The 20,893-nt window shown below is 40.1% G+C and overlaps 1 protein-coding gene across 1 annotated transcript in view; it reads left to right on the top strand.

The window, feature by feature from the left end:
• astn1 (astrotactin 1) overlaps nucleotides 1-20,893 on the top strand; it is a gene marked incomplete at its 5' end in the record, with an annotated part of 294,255 nt that overhangs the window by 270,520 nt on the left and 2,842 nt on the right. The window contains 1 exon segment of the mRNA XM_036129065.1: nucleotides 3,184-3,367. Coding sequence (XP_035984958.1) covers nucleotides 3,184-3,367 — 184 coding nt within the window.

The raw sequence follows: 20,893 nt of genomic DNA, 5'->3' as shown, positions 1-20,893 counted from the left end.
TAAATAAATCAATTTCCAACCATTTGGATGGAGAGCATCTGTAAGCATCACTTTTCAAATCTTGCTCCATATTCTAAATTAGGGATTGGTCTGGAATTTAACTGAGTCACTGTAATACAGGAATATGCTTGGATCTAAACCAGGCGTGCTCAAATACGAATCTTAAAGGGCCACAAATAACTTTTTTAATGAGTCAACAGTCAGTTTACTATGGTCCGCAAAGCGACATTCCACATGCCGGGGAGCATTGTGGGTTTTGAGGGGCCAGAGTGGCAGTCTGTGGGAGTCGAACCAGGAACCTTGCAGCCTCTCCAGAATGCAACCCCACTAGCATAAATAGCATATGTTGTGAAATAAATAAAGTCCTGTTCAGGTTAACAAAAATAATCAACCCCTCCACAGAACCCTGGGGTAAACAAAGATATTGAGATCTAGCAATAGAAAAAAAAAAAAAAAACGTTTTTACACAATCTAAGTTGGCTGAGGGGATGCTGTGGTCAGCGTTTGCTCAGCACGTGTTCCTCTCCTGCATGTTAAACCAACAATTTTCATTTTGGTCTGACATGAGCAGATTTAGCTTGGCTGTATGTATTTTCGCACCATTTCAATCATTCTTGGGTTTTGTTGTGTTGTTGCGTGCACCGTGGGTGCGAGAGGAGTCACGCTTTCAAATTTCTGTAAGTCTTGCACAAGAAGCACAGCCGACCGTGAGGCTGACTTACTTACCTTCTTCCGCATGGTTGCTGTGTCTTTACAATTCATGTGGCGAACCTTAAAGGGGTCTGCCTTCTTTCAGCTGGGGCGTTCCTTTTGCCACTCTTCTATAAAGGCCAGACTGGTGGGGTACACACCTGCTAGATTCTCCCACCTGAGCCGTAGGTCTTAGCAGCTCCTTCAGAGTCACCATGAGGCTCTTGCCTGCATCCCTCATTAATGCGCTCTGTGGTTCATTCAGTCAGTTTGGGCACAGCAGAGTCATGTTTCGGGAGGTTTCCAGTTGTGCAGTAATGTCTGTAGCTGTCAAAGCCTGGCACGTTCCGTCATAACGCAAATCGACACTTCCTCACGACTGTCCGATGTCTTCTGATTGTCGTTCTCTCATGTCCGCCGTCAAACCTCCGAGGCCTTCACACAACAACTTTACTCATACCGCAAATAAATTACACACATGTACAGTGGACTCTAAATATGTTCTACATTCTTTTAATATCAAATACATTTCCTATAAAATACATTCAGGTTGCAATGGGACAATATTTAGTCCAAATCCATCGTCTATATCCGCTTATCCATTCAGCATCGTGGGGGGCTGGTACCTGTCTCCTGGGTGAGAGGTGGGTTACACCCTGGACTGGTTGCCGGTCCATCACAGGGCAACACAGAGACACACAGGACAAACAACCATGCAGGCACACTCTCACACCTAACAGCATTTTTTATTTTTTTTTTGGACTGTGGGAGGATGCCGGAGTGCCCAGAGAGAACTCAAGCTGGCACAGGGAGAACATGCAAACTCCATGCAGAAAGCTGGGATTCAAACCCTGGACCTTCTTGCTGCAAGGCAGCTGTGCCACTTAGCGGCCCAAGTTAACTTTTTCATACTTTGATGTCCAGTAAAATACCCTCATGGTTTGAGGTTCTAATGGGACAACAGTTAAGGCACGAGCACTTTAGCAAGGCGCTATAAACCTTTGCAGTAATGAGCATAATTATTCACACAAACTGTGTTTCATAGGGAATTTAAATTGCTCATCAGATAGTTCTCAAAAATAAAAAAGACTTACAGTTTTGTGAGTTTAATGCTCCTAATCTTTTGAGACAGGCGTTTGCAGGAAAGGCGTTTGCAGGAAAGACCTTTGCGTTTTCTGTGTGGAGCTATTTTTCAGTGTCTCGCCGAGCAGATGTCAGATGAGTTCATAAAGTGAGTCATAAAGTCACCGGCAGATTGTTTTCCTCTCTGGAGCAGCACTGTTTATGGTCACCGTATCCTACAATTCCGTGAGGATATTGACTATTAAAAAAAAATATATCATCCCATCTCAGAAATTAAAGAGCTGGAATCCTCGCCTGCCCTCTGCAGCAATAACAGCTCCACAGCGGAGATGTTTTTGTGGATCCGGCTGGTGATTTTAATCAGCTATTACAAAAATGCACCATTCATTGTAGTGTGATCCTACTGGGCTTACGCTGTTAATTTTAATGCCTGGAGAAGTATAAATGGTGTGAAACGCAATACTTCCAGTGCACTGGCTGACTTTATGGCCATCCAGAAGAGGGGAGAAGTTGCTGACCCGGCGGGCCGTGAAAAGCTCAAAAATCCATCTGAGTTGCAAATAACGTTTCCGACGTCAACTCTAGCGGTGATTTATTCTTTTTAAAACTGTGTTTTTAGTAGAAGTTGCACAGTTAAAATAGCATGCAGCGTATCTGAAGATCTAAAAGTTGGCTCGAAGTACGAAGAGGAAAGAGCTTCACAGCACCACTAATGAAATACAGATATGAAATCCATGCAGCCTTTTGAAAACCAAACATAATTGTGGGTGTTCACAATGATCTGTCCTACTCCAGGGAGCACAAACTGGAATAAACACTATTTGAGAGCTTTTTCTGCTGCCATCGAGATGATGGCAGCATTTAAATATGAATCTTAAACAACAGCAACAAAAAGTTGCTACATCTGAAATGTTTACATGTAAAAAGCACGTCATCAAAGACGTGCTCGTCTTTCACACGTGGTTTTTCCAGACGAAGAGCCAAAGAAGGGGGTGGGGGGGCGCTTACCTGTGTCCATTTGGCGCAGGTAAGTCAGGTTTTTTTTCGGCCGTCTTGTTTGGACAAATCTTTTCAGCTACGCCCACAAATGTTCGATGGGACAGAGATCAGAGCGTTAGGCTGGTCTGCCTTTGTTGTCCTTAAGCCGTTTAGTAGCTAATTTAGCAATATGCTTCGGAGCATTGTCCATTTAGCCTTAACTTCCTGATTGATGTCTTCAGATGTCGCTTCTTTAAAGTGTTCCATTTTTTTCATGTTGTCATCTTTTTTTGCGAGCACGTTAATTCTCTCTTAGCAAAACACCCTTAAAAAAGTTCCCCACCAGCCCATATTTCGCCGTCAGCATCATTAATGCTGATGACCAACTATGCGGGACTTTATGTTGACTTCAGATCTTATGTGTCTCTTTAGAAATTGCAGATAAGATCTACAATCTGTTCAACGGCTACACAAGTGGGAAAGAACAGCAGACTGCCTACAACACTCTCATGGACCTGGGCGCTCCCACGCTGCACCGCGTGCTTTACCACTACAACCAGCGCTACGAGAGCTTTGGAGAATTCACCTGGAGGTGTGAGGATGAGCTGGGACCTAGGTACAGTCTCGTCTGTTCTTTTTTTTTTTTTTGTCTGGGCCGGAATTAGTTTTATTTCGTTGCTGGCGAAAGGAAAAAGAGATTTTAAAGTGAGCCACTGCATACTGCCATTTAAATAAATGAAAAAATCTGAACTTGTATTTATATTCAAGCTGGAATGGTAGTGTACAGGAAAAATGAAGTGCAGGTTAAGTTTGTCAAATGCCCACCTCTCTGACACACAACAGATCCGACATAATGCATTCCTACCAGCAAATTGATCATCAACTTGAACTCGATCACTGATTTATGAGGAGAAGCGAAACTTAAACAAAGCGGTGTAGGTCTGTCCCGAGCCAGACTTTTTATAGAATACCCAAAGACTGAGCCATCTTAATAATTCTTAGTCTATGTTGACACAAATCAGTTTCAAAATGAAAGAAAAAAAATGTGGTTTTCTTTTTCCTTCATGAGTTCCCACCTCCCACCAACAAAGCGGGATATGTCAGACTGAACTGGTGCAATTGATGCTGACACTAACAATAACTCAAACAACAACAGAGTAACTTGCCAAGGAGATTGACGAAATGCGGCAACTTGACAAGGACCTCTGGTTTGGATCACAGTTTGGTGAAAATACTGGCTCTGGAGTGAGGTTTTCATTGTAGCTAATTGTTAAACTATCTAATAAGACATACAATCCTAAAAATCGGTAAATCTTAGATGCTGAATAAGGGGATTCATCATGCACTTTCTTCAGATTTTTCAGCTATCATCTTTCCCTTGCTTCGATACGCTTCATTCCTGAATACTCTACCCCCCACAGGAGTTTACTAATCTAACTCACAATTAAAGGGGACATCTCATGCTTTTTAAAGCCTTCCCCTTCACATTGAAATCATTAAATTGTTGTCTATATAAAGTGGAACTGCAATACTCTGTTCTGAATTCCTTGTTATATTTGCACTGATCTCGAATAACGTATCATTTGCTCAAGCGCTAGAGAAAGTTCAATTTGCTCGGATGTTAAAAACAAACAGAATACAAACTTTAATCAGCAATACCAATGTTTATGGCAGATAACGACGCCCTGTGAGCTTCATTTAAACATGCTTCCATCAAGGAACATGTCGTAGAAGAGCTTAAATGTTGGTTGAAATGTAGAGGCCTTAAAGTGAGTGGAAAGAAAGCAGCATTAGTAGAAAGGGGGGGGGGTTCTTGCTAGAAGTATAGTTGAACAGTGTGGTAGCTAGCACTTGCCAGCACTAAGTTAGCTTGGCCTAGCCAACTTATTTGAAGTGTTCTCCGTGGATTCAGCAGACAGCTTCTCCAGTTTATCCCGATTAAGCATAGCCTCAATATCATATTTTTTGGACTATAAGGCACACCGTAAATTTACGTGTCTATGTGTGTCTTTGTCCACATATAAGACGGACCGGATTATAAGGAGCATTACATATTCTTCCCAAGTGCATAATATCACTCCGCCCCTCCGGTACAGTGACCAGATGCCCTCGATTTCCGGGGACAGACCCCGTTTTTGATGACTCGTCACCTACAAAAGCTGTCCCCGGAAATGTCCCCAATTTCAGCGTATCATGGTGGAGTAAAAAGGTTTAGTGCAACAAGAGGTGTTCACCCGGTCCTACCGCTGACCCGACATAGTAGAGCTTTGCCGAATGCACCTTCCCTGCCCTCCGTTGGCGTTGCAGTTTAGCCAAAACAAAACAAACCCCAGGAATAGATTCTGCGTTTAACAAAATCAGAGACGTCCCCAGTTTTAATTGGAGAAATCAAATCTGGTCACCTTAAGGAGGAAATACACTGGTCGTGTAACGTAAACGGCGCGGCTTAGGGGCGTGTCTTTAAAAGCATAAATTTACACCAGACGCTGTAAAGTACGCTCCACAGCTGCATGAATCTGCGGAAAGAGCTTTCATCATGGGTAAATAATTAAAGAAAGACAAATTATTAAAGGTAAAGGTATTAAATTATCAGTATTATATCCTATGTTTTGATCTCCTAAAAGTCCGTGTCTATATGATTAGAAATCGCATATTTTAGTTTGTTAGCTTGTTAGCTTGTCACAAATACATCATCGATGGCGCTTTATTTTCAACAACTCTTATTTTGGTATACTTCCGGTAGTGAACAGGATATTTTCCCATTTATTTCCTGCCAAACAGGAGCGTATACGCGTCTGAAATTAGAACTTCAATCTAATTTAGCTGTCGCGTAGCGTTATGCTGCTAGTGTACATTTGTCGATTGATTAAAATGAAAAGCTAACCTAAGCGTAGGACGCGCGTATACTGCTTTGCTGCGCTTTGCAACGTGTCCGGTGTGTTTCCTCCTTAACACAGCTCTCTCCTGAGAGGGAGAGCTATCTGTCTCTGTTGAGAGGACAGAGTAATTGAACTTCACTGCCCTGTTTGTAACATAAGGCCAAAATAAACAGAACAGAACAGAATCATATTGAATTAACTTACTTGGTTTATTGTTGCTGGTATTTACTCCGAGCGTGGCCTGCCTTACATGAATGCGCTTCTAGTTTTGACATTACAGTCAGGCAGTCTTGTAGACAACTCAGGGGTCTGATCAGGTAGTGACACAATGTACCGTAATGCTCCGAATATCCAATGAGTGGAGCGGCTTTGTTGCTAACCAAAGTCGTACTTCCACATTTTAACAGATTTGAGCGCATTGTACTGCATAAAATCGGTTAGTAAGCACAACTTTAATCATCTATAAGGCGCACCGGATCACATTTTATATATATATAGTATGATAGTATGATGACATCTTCATTCCGCTGAGAAAAAGACAAATAAATGTACCTGCACAGACATTGCAGTTGCTGGTATTGGGTCTGGAAATTCAATTGTTGGTCCCTTAATGTAGAAAGCACATAAAGGTTTATTTGGTAAAATTTTTTACAGTAAAGCCCTCTTGCTTACAAGCTCTTATACAACTTTGACATATCTCGGCATTCCTTCGGGGTTTGGGAAAAAGAATGGAAAACAAACTCCCTTCATATGGTCATGATCACCACATCATGAGTCCCTCTGACAGACACCATAGCAGCAGTTTTTTGTTGTTACCATAATACATCTGTTGAGGCAACATTCAGGACAGATCTGTTCACTATTTCACTCGTACAAGTAAACTATAAAAGTGTTATCACTTAATGTTTGTCTGAATCCAAAATGGCCATAGCTGGTGTTCACTATGCTGTTCCAAATTTAACATTTTGACATCATTCATGAACAATGCCACTGTTGCCCCACAGCCCCTCTTGTGCTCCTGTTCTGAGGTGTGCTGAGAGCAGCTCGTTTTGGTTTGGGCTCTTTAAATCTAAAGAAGGCACTTCATACCCCCCAGGTTGCTGAGTGTTCCACTCCATTCTGTTAAGCCATTCTTTTAGTATGCTGGGTAACAGTGCAATGAATTGTGAGCATTGATACAAGCAACAACCAAACATTTTCACTTATCCTCTTGTAGCTTCAGCACCTTCAGTTTGGACTTCAGTGAGAAATAAAAATGGCGGATTCGCAAAATTGATAATCCTGAAGTCCAGGACGTTGTTTAGCAAATAATGTGATGTAATAGTACAAAAAAAAAAAACGCAATAAAGAATAGAGAAAATTAAACGACTTGAAAGATATGACCCAAAAAGAATATCAAGCTGTCTACGTAGCTCCTGGACAGAGTATATAAAAGTTTTCTGAACTCCAAGTACACAACATGTATTTAAGGGCTAAAAAAGTGGACTTTGCATGATATGTCGCCTTTAAGCTAAACAATCTTCTGGACATCTGGACAAGGTTAACAAAACATAAGGCTTCCTTTTTCGCACAGTTAAGTTTTAAGAGGTGTCTCTGAATGCAGCTTCCTGCTGCAGTGCCGAAGTGAGGCTTACCAGTGTAATCTAGAAGCCATCAGCTACTAATGGACGACTGTAAACTGGGTTCTCCTGAAAGATGAACAGACATGTTTTACCCTTTTGTGTTCTCACTGTATAGTTAGTAACTAGTACATGAATTCATCAGTTTTCTATGTTCTAAGTGTTTGGAAATGTTTCAGCAATCATATTTTGGAAATATTTTGTAAGCATCTTTGTTTTCATTTATTTAAAGATTCCTGACTTAACTATAATAGTCCACTGTTGCAAACAGTCCCGAGTGCATATGAAGTGCATACATTTGCTGTCACATTAAAATCACAGACTTCAATGTATAAATAAAATGCAGTGCTAATAACTGATTCCAGAACTCAACAAACAAATAAAGTTTGACAGTCGAAGGTTTGGTAGAGAACTCTGGTGGACAAATAGTATCATAAAGACCAAGCAAAACATCAGACAAGTCAGGGACAAAGTTGTGGAGAAGTTAAAGCAGTTAAGTTATGGAACAATATCCAAAGCATTGAACATCTCACATTCACACCACTGTTAAGGAATGGAAGCACAACCGCAAATTAACCAAGATATCCTCATCCTCCCAAACTGACAGGCAGAGCAAGGACAGTATTAGTCAGGGGGAGGGAGCCAATTGGCCTATGGTAGGTCAAGACACAGCTAAGGTAGGGCAATGTGATGACAGGACAACTGTTAGTGGTGCACTTTTATGGAAAGGTGGCGAGAAGACAGTCCTGTTTGCAGTTTGACTCAGGGCATGTAGGGACCAAAGCATACACAGAAGAAGGTGCTTTAAGAGATGAGACCAAACTTTGTGGCCTACAAGTAAAAGTAACATCTGAACACATCATCTTCAATGAAGCCGGTCAGAGTTGATGAGAAGGTAATTGGAGCTACAGGGAAATCCTGGCAGGAACCTGGTAAAGGCTGCAAAAGACTTGAGTTTTTACGAGTGTTTCGCCGATACCGATACCAGTATGGGACGGGGCCCCGATCCAGCACTAAAATGGTGGTATCGGTATCGGCGAGTACCAACAAATAGGGCACAGATACCATTTTGATGTTTTTATGTCACTTGAACGCAGCCTTCTCTCTCCCGACTAGTATTATACATGTTATATAAGTTCATGAAAGTTGCACTATTTTGGCATTTGAGAGCCAAAACTCAGGGTTTAAAAGAGATTATTCAATTATTAATGTAATTTTACTGTCGTACTGTTGCACTACTATTATACATGTTATAATTTCACCAATGTTGCACTATTTTGGCCTTTGAGAGCCAAAAGTTTATTCAACTATTGTCACCCATTCCAGGTAGGCAAGAAAAAGTTCTACTACCCTAAGTAGTATGCAGTTCTTCATATATACACACACACACACATCAATTTCAAACAGATGGTATCGGTATGGTATCGGTATCGGCCAATACTGCACAGCCAGGTATCGGGTATCGTATCGTGGCCAAAAAATGGCATCGCCGCAACACTAGTTTTTACCATAAGGGAATTCATATCAATACATGAAACACATTGCATAGTTGTTTTTGTAAAAAGTAAAATTAAAACCATGTTTCCTTTTTCTATGACCACAACAGTGAGGTCTATCAAATTAAATGTTAGGGAAAACGCAGATTTTAATAGCTAGGAACATGTTTAAAGGTTACTGGAACCCAGTTGTATTGGACTTTGTCTTGTTCATGATGTCTGAACCCTCAGCAGGGACTTGGAAAAGTGAAATAATCCCAAATATCAGCTCGCATGAGATCTAGTGTGCGAATCAAACAGAAATCATACTTTTTAAATCAAGAAAAAGACCCCAAACAGAACCAAAACAAAGGTAATCCTATCTTAACCAAAGCATTTCCTCTGCATTTTTCAAAGCGAGCGGTAATTTGTTCCAGCGTTATTAGAAACATACCCCACCGATGGTCGGGTCTCCATGACATCAGCTCATTGAAAGCCTTGCTGTGTCTGACTCTTGTTTTTACTCTCAACAGCGTGCAGATGTTCTGCAAGCAGCGTCCAAAGCGCTGTCTCTGACTGCTGTCTGTGTAAATTGACGTTTCAGGAGGAAGTTCTTTCAAAGTTGCTGGAAAACAGATTCTGTGACATCAGCGCTTTGTTGTAACGCCACACAGCCGGGACAATCCTCGGACCCCCTCTGTTAACCAAGCACAAGTAACGCTAACGTGAAAGCGTAGCGTTATGTTTTCTAAGCAGAGTCATGTGTTGGATGTAAAATCCACTAATAAACAGGAGTCTGCGGCGTGTTCGCTCTGGCAGGTGAGCCTGATTAAGGAAGGCTCCCCTAATTCTTTTTTCTCTCTGCTTCTGTGGGTTCCCTCACTCTGAATGAAAGCTTGTTTTTGTAATGGGAACCATGTTGGAAAAGGTTGATGTAACAGGGGGAGTTTCTTCTGAAGTGTTCCATTAAAATGCACTTAGATTAACAACCCTGCAATTTGGTTAAATGGAGCGGTGATTAATGTTAATACAAGAGCCTAGAGCTGGAACGACAGCAGAGGAGTGCATTCAAGGTGAGGCCTGACAACAGGGGAAGGAAGTGTTAATTTGTTTCGGCTTAGCCAAGTCACCAAATGAGCATCAGACTTTCCTTGTTTGCTACCGTTAATGCTGCATGTGACTATTCTTTTTAATAAGCAGGCAGACCAGATGAGGGGTTAATGGCCTCTCTGTTTCATCGTGTACAGGTACCCCGTGGTGTCCGTCATTTACCGAATCTGACATTGTTTCACCGCTGTGGAAAACAAATGCAGCAGATCAATGTTTGGACTCAAGTCAGGTCCAAAATACTGCCACAAGCATTGTTGGCAAACAAGTTCGTAGGTCAAACTGTGTTTTTGAAGCATCTACATCTCATGTTTGCCCAGTTTTGATAAAAATCCCCATATAAGCTTGAACTGCTGTTGCGATCCAAATTGTATGTCCAGTCTGAATTTGGTGTCTGGTTTAGAAACGTGGCAGTTTGAGATTTGTATGGTTTGGTAACCTAAAGTTAAAATACCACACATAAAAATGTTATCTATGACATTTATTCACTGTTATTTTGAACCTAGATTTAAATTTAGCATTAATTTTTACGTTTTTATGATGCTGACTATTTCCTTATCCCCTTTCTTTTAACTGAGTGAATATTTCTAATTAGTTGTTGCACTTCGCTGGCTTATTAGTTGAGCTGTAAGCTCAGCTCAGATGTCTGTTTAAAAGAATAGTTGATTGTAGCTCAGCACGTGTAGAGTTGAACCAGTGTTACCTGAAATAAAGTAATGCATACTCTTTGTACCATAGAGACGGCGAAAACTCCTATCACACTGGCACTGGAGTATAATTAAAACAATTTTAAAATGTAGGAACTGTATGATTACAAATGTTCACAGTTATGACATTTTAAAACATTGGTTCTGATAAATGATGAAGGCCTGATCTGGAAAAAAGATTTTTTTCCACATCAAATTTTGTTTTATTACTGTTGGAATTATATATATATATATATATATATATATATATATATATATAGAGAGAGAGAGAGAGAGAGAGAGAGAGAGAGAGAGAGAGAGAGAGAGAGAGAGAGAGAGAGAGAGAGAGAGAGAGAGAGAGAGAGATGTGAATGCTGTGTATTTCTATTATATTTTAGTTTGCTAAGAGAAGAAGCATCACCAAGTCATTTGGCTCATATAGTCTAAGCTTGTTTACAGCCATTGGTAAGAGAGCCCACTTGATGAAAATCTTTTTAAATACACTTAACACTAAATCAAATATTGCCCCAACAACCACTAGGTACAGTATAAGCTCTTTGATGGCACTGTGGTAACCATTTATACTTAGACAGGAAAAGGAAGGTAAAAAAAAAAGACAGCAGTTTCCTCTGTAGGCTGCTTCCTTACTTTCTTTCAGGGCATGTCTGTATACTGGGGCAAGATGATGAAGAGATTACTAAGCATACTGAAAGAGCAAACACCAGGTAGGATTGCCAAAATGGGAAAAAAAAAAATGCCCCACTGTTTGACTGTGGAGTTGTAAGGGAGGAGATTGATGACACTCTGAAGTGCCGAGGCTCTGTAATCAGTCATAAAATAAAAAATGCTTTCAGCATCACAGCTTTGCAAATAAAAACCTAACCATGCATGATGAATTTCAAACAAGTTCTGTGGATTCAGTGTAAAAGGAACTTTCTGGCACCAAAAGTCCATCTTTTAACACCTCTGATTGTAGGTGATGAATGATGCTTAGGGCTTATACTTTAGTTAAGCCAGTGATTAAACAATACACTGATATATATATATATATATATATATATATATATATATATATATATATATATATATATATATATATATATATATATATATATATATATGAGATGCGTGGTAGAAGGATGTTATGCAGGTACAATAAGAGGCAGCAGACGGGCAGATTGTAAGATCTATTGAACTTTCAAGTGTGCACTTTTTGTCTCCACTAGTTAGCTTCTCCTAGTTTCAAGTCAGAAAAATCCTCTTAAAAGACCACTTGAGTTACTGCTCGAACTCCGGTAAGATGACTGTCCATTTACAAGGTAATGAGAGCTGCAGGGTTAAAAAAAAATTACTTTTTAATATCCTTTGCACCACAAGGATCTGGTAATGAATTGTAAAAAAAAACATGGCCAAAAAAGCATGCACTGGGTTGCTTTTGAAAAACCGCTCCTGAGTCTAGAGCAGGACACATCTCCAAATTGTACACAGACTGGTTCACTCAAGGAATCTGTCGGTTTTTCAACCTCCATTTGTGGTGCTTTGAAATAGTTATTTACATGCATGTTGAGCAATGAGAGAGTATTAAAAAAAAAGAAGATGGAAAGTACAAGCAGTAGTTGCAGGGTTTATAATGCGATTATACAATAGGTTTTAAAACATTAAACTTCAGTGCCTCCATGTTGCTCAAAACAATGAGTACAAAACAGATTTTGAGATTTTGGTGTCACTCCCTCTGACTTCTACTGCAAAGAAAGACACACTAAGCAAATTATTTTGCAGGTCCTAATGACCTTAGAGCAGTTTTAATCTTATGTGAAGGGGGCATAAACCAGAAGGCAAAATCCAAACCACGAAATAGTGTAGTTAAAGTACTTCTTGATTCTGAGATCATACAAGTTGCTAAATGTTAGAAAGTTCACATACTATTATGACCTGAGGGGGAAAAAATTAAAAATTCTATGAAAAAGTGGATTTTAAGGCTTTTTAGCTCAAGGCTCATAAAAAAATGTTGCATGACCGATGACGTAATTCGTGGGTAGGCGTTGATCTGTTGACATGGTAACAAGATACTTCCTGGTTGCAAACTCGCTTTCTCAAAGACAAATAGATGGATTAAACATGGCTAAAAAGTGTGTGGCTTATGGTTGGTCAAATACCAACAAGGATAATGTCTCCTTACACACATTTCCGAACCCAAAAAGTCCCGGTGTTGTGCGAAATTCAGTTCCCCTGTGAAAATCTGTTCCCCTCTGTGTGGGGCGCGCTGCAGCCAGAGAGGCGGGGTTTCACGGCGCTTCTGATCGGTTTCTCGGTAAAACAACTCATATAATCATGTCAAGTTCATTGAAATCTCTGTAGTGTAGCCTGGGCAACGCCCACAAACTACGTCATCGACCCAAATTGTGGATTTTCAGCCTAGCGGTCGTCGAGGGACTATTTTAACTCCTTAAAAAAACTTTTAACGGTGCAATCACGATCTTAATGCTACATTTTTTGAAAATATGGTCACTACTGCATGTATTTCCGAGTTGGTCGATCTCAGAATCAAGAAGTACTTTACATTTTCTGACTCACCTCACAATGCTTAGGAGCCATGCCAATCCTTGACCAAAAAAAAACAACAATATTGCCTTTTAACTAATTCAGCAACTCCAGGTAACATACATTTTAGCCCAAGCTGTTAAATCTTTGCATGTATTTCTACTTGGTCATACATTATTAGAAGAATATTCTTTCAAATATGTGCATGCTTTACTAAGGATCCCCTTCAGCTCCTTCTCCTTGTGCTGATTTCCCGAACCATATTTTCCAACCAGCAAATGTTTGGTGCTCTGCTGATAGTAAACAGGAATATGACCAAATACACACACGAGCGGTTTCGTCTTCCAGCAGCCGCTCAAGTGTTATGAGAAGAATTCCCAAGTTTGCCGTCACAAACAATGAGAACAAGAAAAACATATTTTGCATTAGGAAGTCAAAATATAGATAACAGGGATTTAGCACAGACGGACTCAACGTAAACCGCCTGAAACTGAGTTGGCATTATTAAAAGAAGGAGTAAATAAATATAGGAGCAAATGTTACCTTTTTTATTGTTGTATCAGATATCCAGATCTGCTAAAACATATCGAATCTCACTGACAAGGCTCTTTGGGGGGTTTTTTTGTGTGCAGAACGATTATGTTGCCTGTTTCAGACAAACATTGCATGATGTTTTTAACCCAAACCATAGCCTCTCTGAAGCTTGAAATATCTCCTGCTGAGGGCCAGGGCTTGTCATCGCCAAGGGAGCCCCTATCATTTTATTCACGCCACTTGGCTGCTGACTTAGAAACACAAGATGTTTTGGGTGGGCTGAAAGTTTTAGCTGTTTCAGCTCGGACCTTGTCCTTGGTTAGACTCTGTGACCTTGATGAATTGAAAAATACTACATATTTTATTTATTTTCTTTCTGTTTTCATTTGACAATCTCTCTAATCAGAGAACGCTATGCGTTAACAAGTAGTGTTGTGGTTGGACTGGATCTCAGGAAATCACAATCACGATCCCATCGGACTGCTTGCTTTGCTCTTAGACCTTTTAAAGCAGAATGAAGGACAGAAACACACACAAAGCTAAGTGCCTCCTAGCTGTTAGTTCAGGTGTAACTGACTGGTTTCTACCACACAGAGTCCACAGGAACACATATACATATTTGTATACTCAAATCGTCTAATAAATATATCCCATCGTTCATATGAAGACATACAGTTCTGAGATTACCCCCAACAACATAAACCAGAGAGGAAGGTCCAGGATCAAATTTCCATTCTTGCCATCATCATCAACTTTATTCAAACAATGAATGAGCAAATCTAATGGGAGCAACCCAGTGCCTTCAGGCATGTGGTAAAGATGAATGGCAAAACCCGTGCCTGACCCGGTGAGTCTCCATCTCAGCTGCGATATTCAGAAGGTACGAGTCAGAATTGGGTAAAAAAGACATTAAAACATGGCTCCATCCTGCCTTGTAGAAACTGTTCAGGCCAGTCACAAATGAGCATCATTTAAACATCACAGCCTGCCCGAGTATTGAATATCATTTTATTAGCACAGTGTACCCAATGTTATGATGGCTAGCTACTTCCAGCAGGTTAATGCACCATGTCATAAAGCTCAAATTATCCTCAAGCTGGGTGTTTGATCATGGAAGTGGGTTCCTTCTACACCAATGGTCTTCGCAGTTACCAGTACAAAATACAACAAAAGCATGCCGTCATGTCAATATGGATCAAAATCACAGAGGAATGTTTTTGACACTGTCTAATCAATGCAGTCAAGAATTAAAGCAGTCCTGAAGGCAAAGACAGCTCCAACCTGGTACTGAAAAGTTGTACCTAATAATGTAGCCATATCTGCATATAAGCATCTCCAAGTCAGTAATATCCTTAAACAGCTACCTTCTTTAGCAGTTGTCATAATAAACTGAGCTTGATTGCATTTATAACTAGGATCGAGTTGAAATGCATTGATTTGAAATTTTCTATATGACTAGATTGAATCGACTAATAGACACACACACGGACAAAATTGTTGGTACCCCTCATTTTATGAAGGAAAACACCACAATGGTAACAGAAATAACTTGAATCTGACAAAAGTAATAATAAATAAAAATTCTATGAAAATGAACAAATGAAACTCAGGCATTGCTTTTTTAACCATGTTTCAACAGAATGATTTAAAAAAATAAATAAACTCGTGCAACAGGCCTGAACAAAAATGATGGTACCCTTAACTTAATATTTTGCACAACCTTTTGAGGCAATCACTGCAATCGAACGATTCCTATAACTGTCAATGAGACTTCTGCACCTCTCAGCAGATACTTTGGTCCGCTCCTCATGAGCAAACAGCTCCAGTTGTCTATGCTTTGAAGGGTGCTTTTTCCAGACGGCGTGTTTTAGCTCCTTCCAAAGACTCTCAATAGGACTTAGGTCAGGGCTCATGGAAGGCCACCTCAGAACAATCCAATATTTTCCTCTAAACCATTGTTAGGTGTTTTTAGTTGTGTGTTTTGGGTTATGAATTGACACTATAAGAATAAACTGAATTGAACCAAATACAAATTTCTCTTGAGGATATAAAGAAGACAACAGGCCCCTACTCTGTTATTTTAAGTGAAAATTGCATTAATTTAGGGCTTCTTGTATTTTTTTAAAGGGTCTGTGCTTTAATATCGCAGACAAGTTTTCCATTTCTATACATGCACAAGGATTTATGATGGCAACTGTTGCTATTTTGAGCATTTCCCTGCCTTCCTGAAAAATGACAGCATAACAAACCACATCTTTTATTTTTTTAAACAAGTAATTATCTCGGTATCCTCAGACCACTGAAATCTGCAGCAAAGTATTAGGAACATAAAGCGGGGGAAAATGATACGAGTGGCAGTGTCAACTCGGGCTCTTTCTGCCGGCGGGCCCTCTGACACGACTGAAGCAATACAATGACACCCTTTGTCTGCAGTTTTCAGGGTAAAAAAAGCATATATTGACGGTGGTTTTAAGTATGGAGAACCAACTCTTACATAATTAAAAATTAATATGAAAAAAAATACATGTTGAATAAATAAATAAATAAGCATAAAATAAATGCACAAAAATACAGCACATAAATAAATGTAAGCATTAATAATTAAATTATTATTAAATTTATGTATTTTCATTATTTATTTATTAATTACTTTGTTTTTAAATCTATTTATTTATGTGTATATTTTAATATTTCTGTCTGTTTCATTCTTCGTTTCTCTATTTTTACCCCATTTATTTATTAAACCCTATTTATTTATGCCTGTCCTTCCGTTCCTGTATGCACTCCAGCCTCATTATGTAAAGGAGGAGGGGGCGGGTCTTCCCCGGTTCCTCCCTAGGTTAAAGCTAATGTCTTATTCATCCAGCCACACGTCAGGTGGAGAATTGGCCTTTCAACATTCAATATTGAGAAATAAAACTAAATTTCAACACGCCATTCTAAAAAAATTTACAAAACAAACTAATCCTACGTAGTTCACACCTTGAACAGGCCACCAGGTCAACTGGGGAATAAACAAGGCAGACGAGCATTCACACAAACACTCACAGCTAAGTCCAGTCAGCAGTCACCGTGCACGCTTTTGTTCTGCAAGAGGAAGCTGGAGTACCTGGAGAACCCCCACCCATGTAGGGAAACAAACATGCAACCCCCCTCAAAGAAAAGGCCCCAGCCGAGGTCCAAAGCTATGTAACTGCGAAGAAACGGCGTTACCCGCCACGCCACCATGCAGCCCTCAGCAAAATCCTGAGGTGGAAAAAAAAGATTTGTGGGTTATCATATGAGTGTGAGTTTGACAAGCGGATATTAGCTTGCCACAGTGACTGGCACTCGCCAGTTACAAATAAAAGCCATCTTCTCCCACTCACTTCGGATGACTGCCTTTATTCCACAACAGAGTTCAGATCCAGATTACGCTTCACATTCATCCAAACCAAAACATATCACACTTATTACAGTATGGAGTTTAAAAAAAATGCATTTTAGTGTAACGTTCTGTTGTGGTTCAGGTTATTTTTTTAGTTTAGCCACTTTTCTGTCTTAGGATTTATTTCTGCTTTCTTGTTTTGTATTGGATTTATGCTTAGCCTGTTTTAGTCTTTGTTGTTAGTTTTTATTTCAGCTCGTGTCTGTTTAGTCTTTGTCTTGTTTTCTACCTTAGGTTTATTGTCTATTAGTCTGTATGCTCCTTTTATCATCTTCACCTGTTTTGGTTAATTAGTCCCGCCCTGCTCTCCTGTTCCGTTCGCCTATTTAAGCCCGCTTTAGTTTTCTGTTTGTTACCAGGACGTCTTGTGTTATCCTCACGTGCAATCTGCTCGGTAAGAGCACTTCACCCTTGTCTGTTCTAGTTTAGCCTGCCTGTCAATTTTGCCCGTTCAGTTTTCTGCTCGCCTGTTTTTGGAGTTTGTTCTATTGCTTGCCTGAAGCCAGCTCTTTTTGCCTCCTGGATTTTTTGTTAATAAACCCCTTTTTAAGCATCAGCTCTGTGTCCGGCTAACATTTGGGCTCTTCCTTTACAATTCATTACATTTAGTGCATAGAGAGCCTTCTTTAAACATTAGCTGCAGGGTTATGCAATAGTACCAGGCAGGGGTTGATTGAGTCAACGGAGCTAATTGATTACAAAAAAATCTAACAAACAAAGACGCATTTCATCTGCTTTCTTATTCTGTAGCCTATCTGTAAATTACAGCGCTTCTACGCGTTTACTACTTTAGTTATTACAGTAATATCAGATCATCTATACAACAGTTACAGTTTCTTACTAAATTCATTACTAATTCTGTCACTCCCTAATCATTAACTTTGATGTATTTAGTTTTCTTTTTCTTGTTGTTTTTTTTTTTGTTTGTTTTTTTTGTTTGTTTTTGTTTGTGAAATAATCATAAGACAACATAGTGTGTAACTGTGGAGTGGAAGAAAAAATTATGCAGGATTTTTACATATTTTATCTGGAAAGAATGGGCTCTATTTACAATCAGTCCTGTTTAACTCTGAAGCAATAAATAAATAAATAAAATACTAAACCAGGTAATCCAGTCCTATACCAACATACCCACTCAGTAAGGAAGAAGCCAAATCTCCAAAGGCGACATGAAAAACTAGCATTCCACTAACTCAGGGACAAAGACCTTATTTTTTGGAGACATACCCTGCGGTCTGCTAGAAACTCCAGTTGGCTGTAATGGCTATAGTTACATTTAGGCTTGCAAGGTTGAGAACATCATCCCAACTGTGGAGTATGGTGGGAGCAACGTCGTGTTATGTGAACGTTTGGGAGGGACCAGGTGGCATAGCTGCAAACTTCATTCCAAAAAAAGTAAAAAACAAAGCAACTGGACTTGTTTTCCGTAGTTGAAGACGTTTTGCTTCCTCTCCAGGAAGCTTTCTCAATTCAAAAGGTCTAGAGCACTTTATTCTAGACCTTTTATTATTCTCAGCGGAGAATAATGAGCAAACATTTTGCAGAATACCAATGCCTGTCACATGTCTGTTCTATTAAAAGATTTCAACTGTGCTGCTCGTCTGGTGACTCTGGCGCGTCCCTCGTTCCTGTGGCTTGACAGAATGGAAATGCTGCAATGTGGAACTTCTAATTTGGCTGAAAAAAAGGGAAGAAGCTGTGTGTGGAATGAATGAAATCTCCTCCCGCTGCCATATTCTGACTTTAGACAAACAGTCGACAAGATTTCACTATAAAGGCCAAAAAGGCCGCACCAGGTTTAATAGTTATTTATCGCCCCCAGAGTCTTATGAGATATCTTTATGCGAACTCTGGGCATCATGTTACCACAGGAGATGATTTTTCAGCTGGCCGGGATTGGCCTGAGGACAATTTTAAGCCTTTCCCTGTGTCTCCACGGCTTTAGAGTGGTTTGGTTTCACAGGGCCAGCTCTTCGGTTGCCATAGACATTTCGTTTTTCATTCATTAATTTTCCGCCGTTTAGCTGAAGTCCTTCCCAGTCTGACCTTCAGCCACTGCTATGAGCTCCGGGTGAAAGTTGGAGCGTGTCAGTGACAGTACGACCTACACAGTGAGCTGCGACAGAGTAATCAGCGGTGGATGAGCTGGTCCCAGGTTGTATAAAGACAGTGATGCCGTTATAAACCGAGGTCAGGGACACACAGTATGATGGATGAACTGTCTCAAGGAGCCAACGTGAGTTTCAGCAGCTTGGTAGTGAATGAAACGTGAGGTTTTCTATATGTCCTGGTCGCGTATTTGTTTTTTTACCATTAGCAAAATGTTGTTACTTGACACTCAGATGTTTCTATTATCTGTTTAATTCACCATTAGGTGATATTGGCCTCTGTTATAATCAGATTCCACGCTGTCAACAATGAAACAAGAGAGACTGCTGGTAATTCTTTATGGCAAAGTGTCCTGCTTGGATAGTTTGGCTTGTGTTTTGTCTTTAGTTGCTGTGTGTCTAGAAATGGATAAGAAAGCTCTTTTAAAGGTATACTATGCAACCGGGGTTGATTTTCCAGCGAGGCTCCCCCCAGAGGGCGAAAGTAAAAGTGCACTGTCGTAAAGATGCTCAGCTGTTCTGGTTTGTCCGTCAAGCCAGGCGCGGTTGTTTTGAGCTTAGCAGACAGGCGAACGCAACGAAAAGTAAAAAAAACGGCAGTACAAACAATGACTAACACAGTGAAGGTATGAACATCAGGGTTTCCCGCAGCGCTATCTTGGCGAGGCGGCCGCCAAACTCACACTACCGCCTCGCCAACATAAAAAATAAAAAAATAAATAATAATAATAATAATAATTTAAAAAAAACCTCGATATGCTTGCATGTTTATTTGACATTAACACGCGGTTCTTTGTTGTTGCTTTTGCGCGTGCATATAGTGAATAGCAGGTCAAAAACACATGGAGTTCTCGCCGTAAAGCAAGACCGACTCTCGCGGTCTTGCACGAGACTTCTGAACCTGTGGGTGCGGGCCGAGGGCTACGGTACGGTATTTCCCCCACAGACCACCAGGGCGGCCGAGAAAACCTTTGTTCGGCCTGAAATGACTCATTTACTCATCCAAAACGGTATGGAACACATTAATTAACTGAAAAATGTTGCATAGTATGCCTTTAATATGTGCCTATAGGCAATCTATAGCAATAAATTAGAATGCCATCGAAAAGGTACTTTATTTCAGTAATTAATCTTAAAAAGCAAAACTTGCATCTACAGATTAAAATACACTTTACCCCTTTTTTTTCCTCAGTCTGACATTAAATCAGACTTAGGGATAACCATATTTACAGTGTTTCCATCAGCTAAATAATAGGATAATGAGAAAGAGTTTACATTCCTTTTTAAACCATGTTTTAACTTAGAAGCTGACATTTCAGTTTATAAAGTATAACGTGTTTCAAGCATTTTGTGTGTCTTCCCAAAAAGCAATGGTTTGCTAGAATTTTGGCCCATTCCTCCCGATAGGACTGATGGCGCTGGGTCTGTCGCACCACCCACGCAACATGATGCTGCCACCCCGATTCTTCCCAGTTGGGATTGTGTGCTTGGGCTTGCAAGCTTTTCCACAACTCCTCTAAATGTTAAACTGCGTGACGTCTGTTGGAAAGGAAGATGCTTTTTTGCTTTGTTTATTACTGCATTAAACTATATAACATCAATTCACGGCCCTGAAAGGAAAAGAAAACGCTCTTCAGTATGTGTTGAGCAAAATCACTTAACCATTCACTGTTGATTGTTTTCAGAAAATCTACAGCGTGTAATTAAGTTTTCTTCTTGTATCGTCTTCATCTTGGATCAGTCATACATACTTTTTAAACCCTCCG

Source organism: Fundulus heteroclitus, unplaced genomic scaffold (genome assembly GCF_011125445.2).
Source record: "Fundulus heteroclitus isolate FHET01 unplaced genomic scaffold, MU-UCD_Fhet_4.1 scaffold_133, whole genome shotgun sequence".
NCBI lineage: Eukaryota > Metazoa > Chordata > Actinopteri > Cyprinodontiformes > Fundulidae > Fundulus > Fundulus heteroclitus.
Note: the sequence above shows the minus strand (reverse complement) of the source record. Positions and strands in the feature narration are given on the sequence as shown.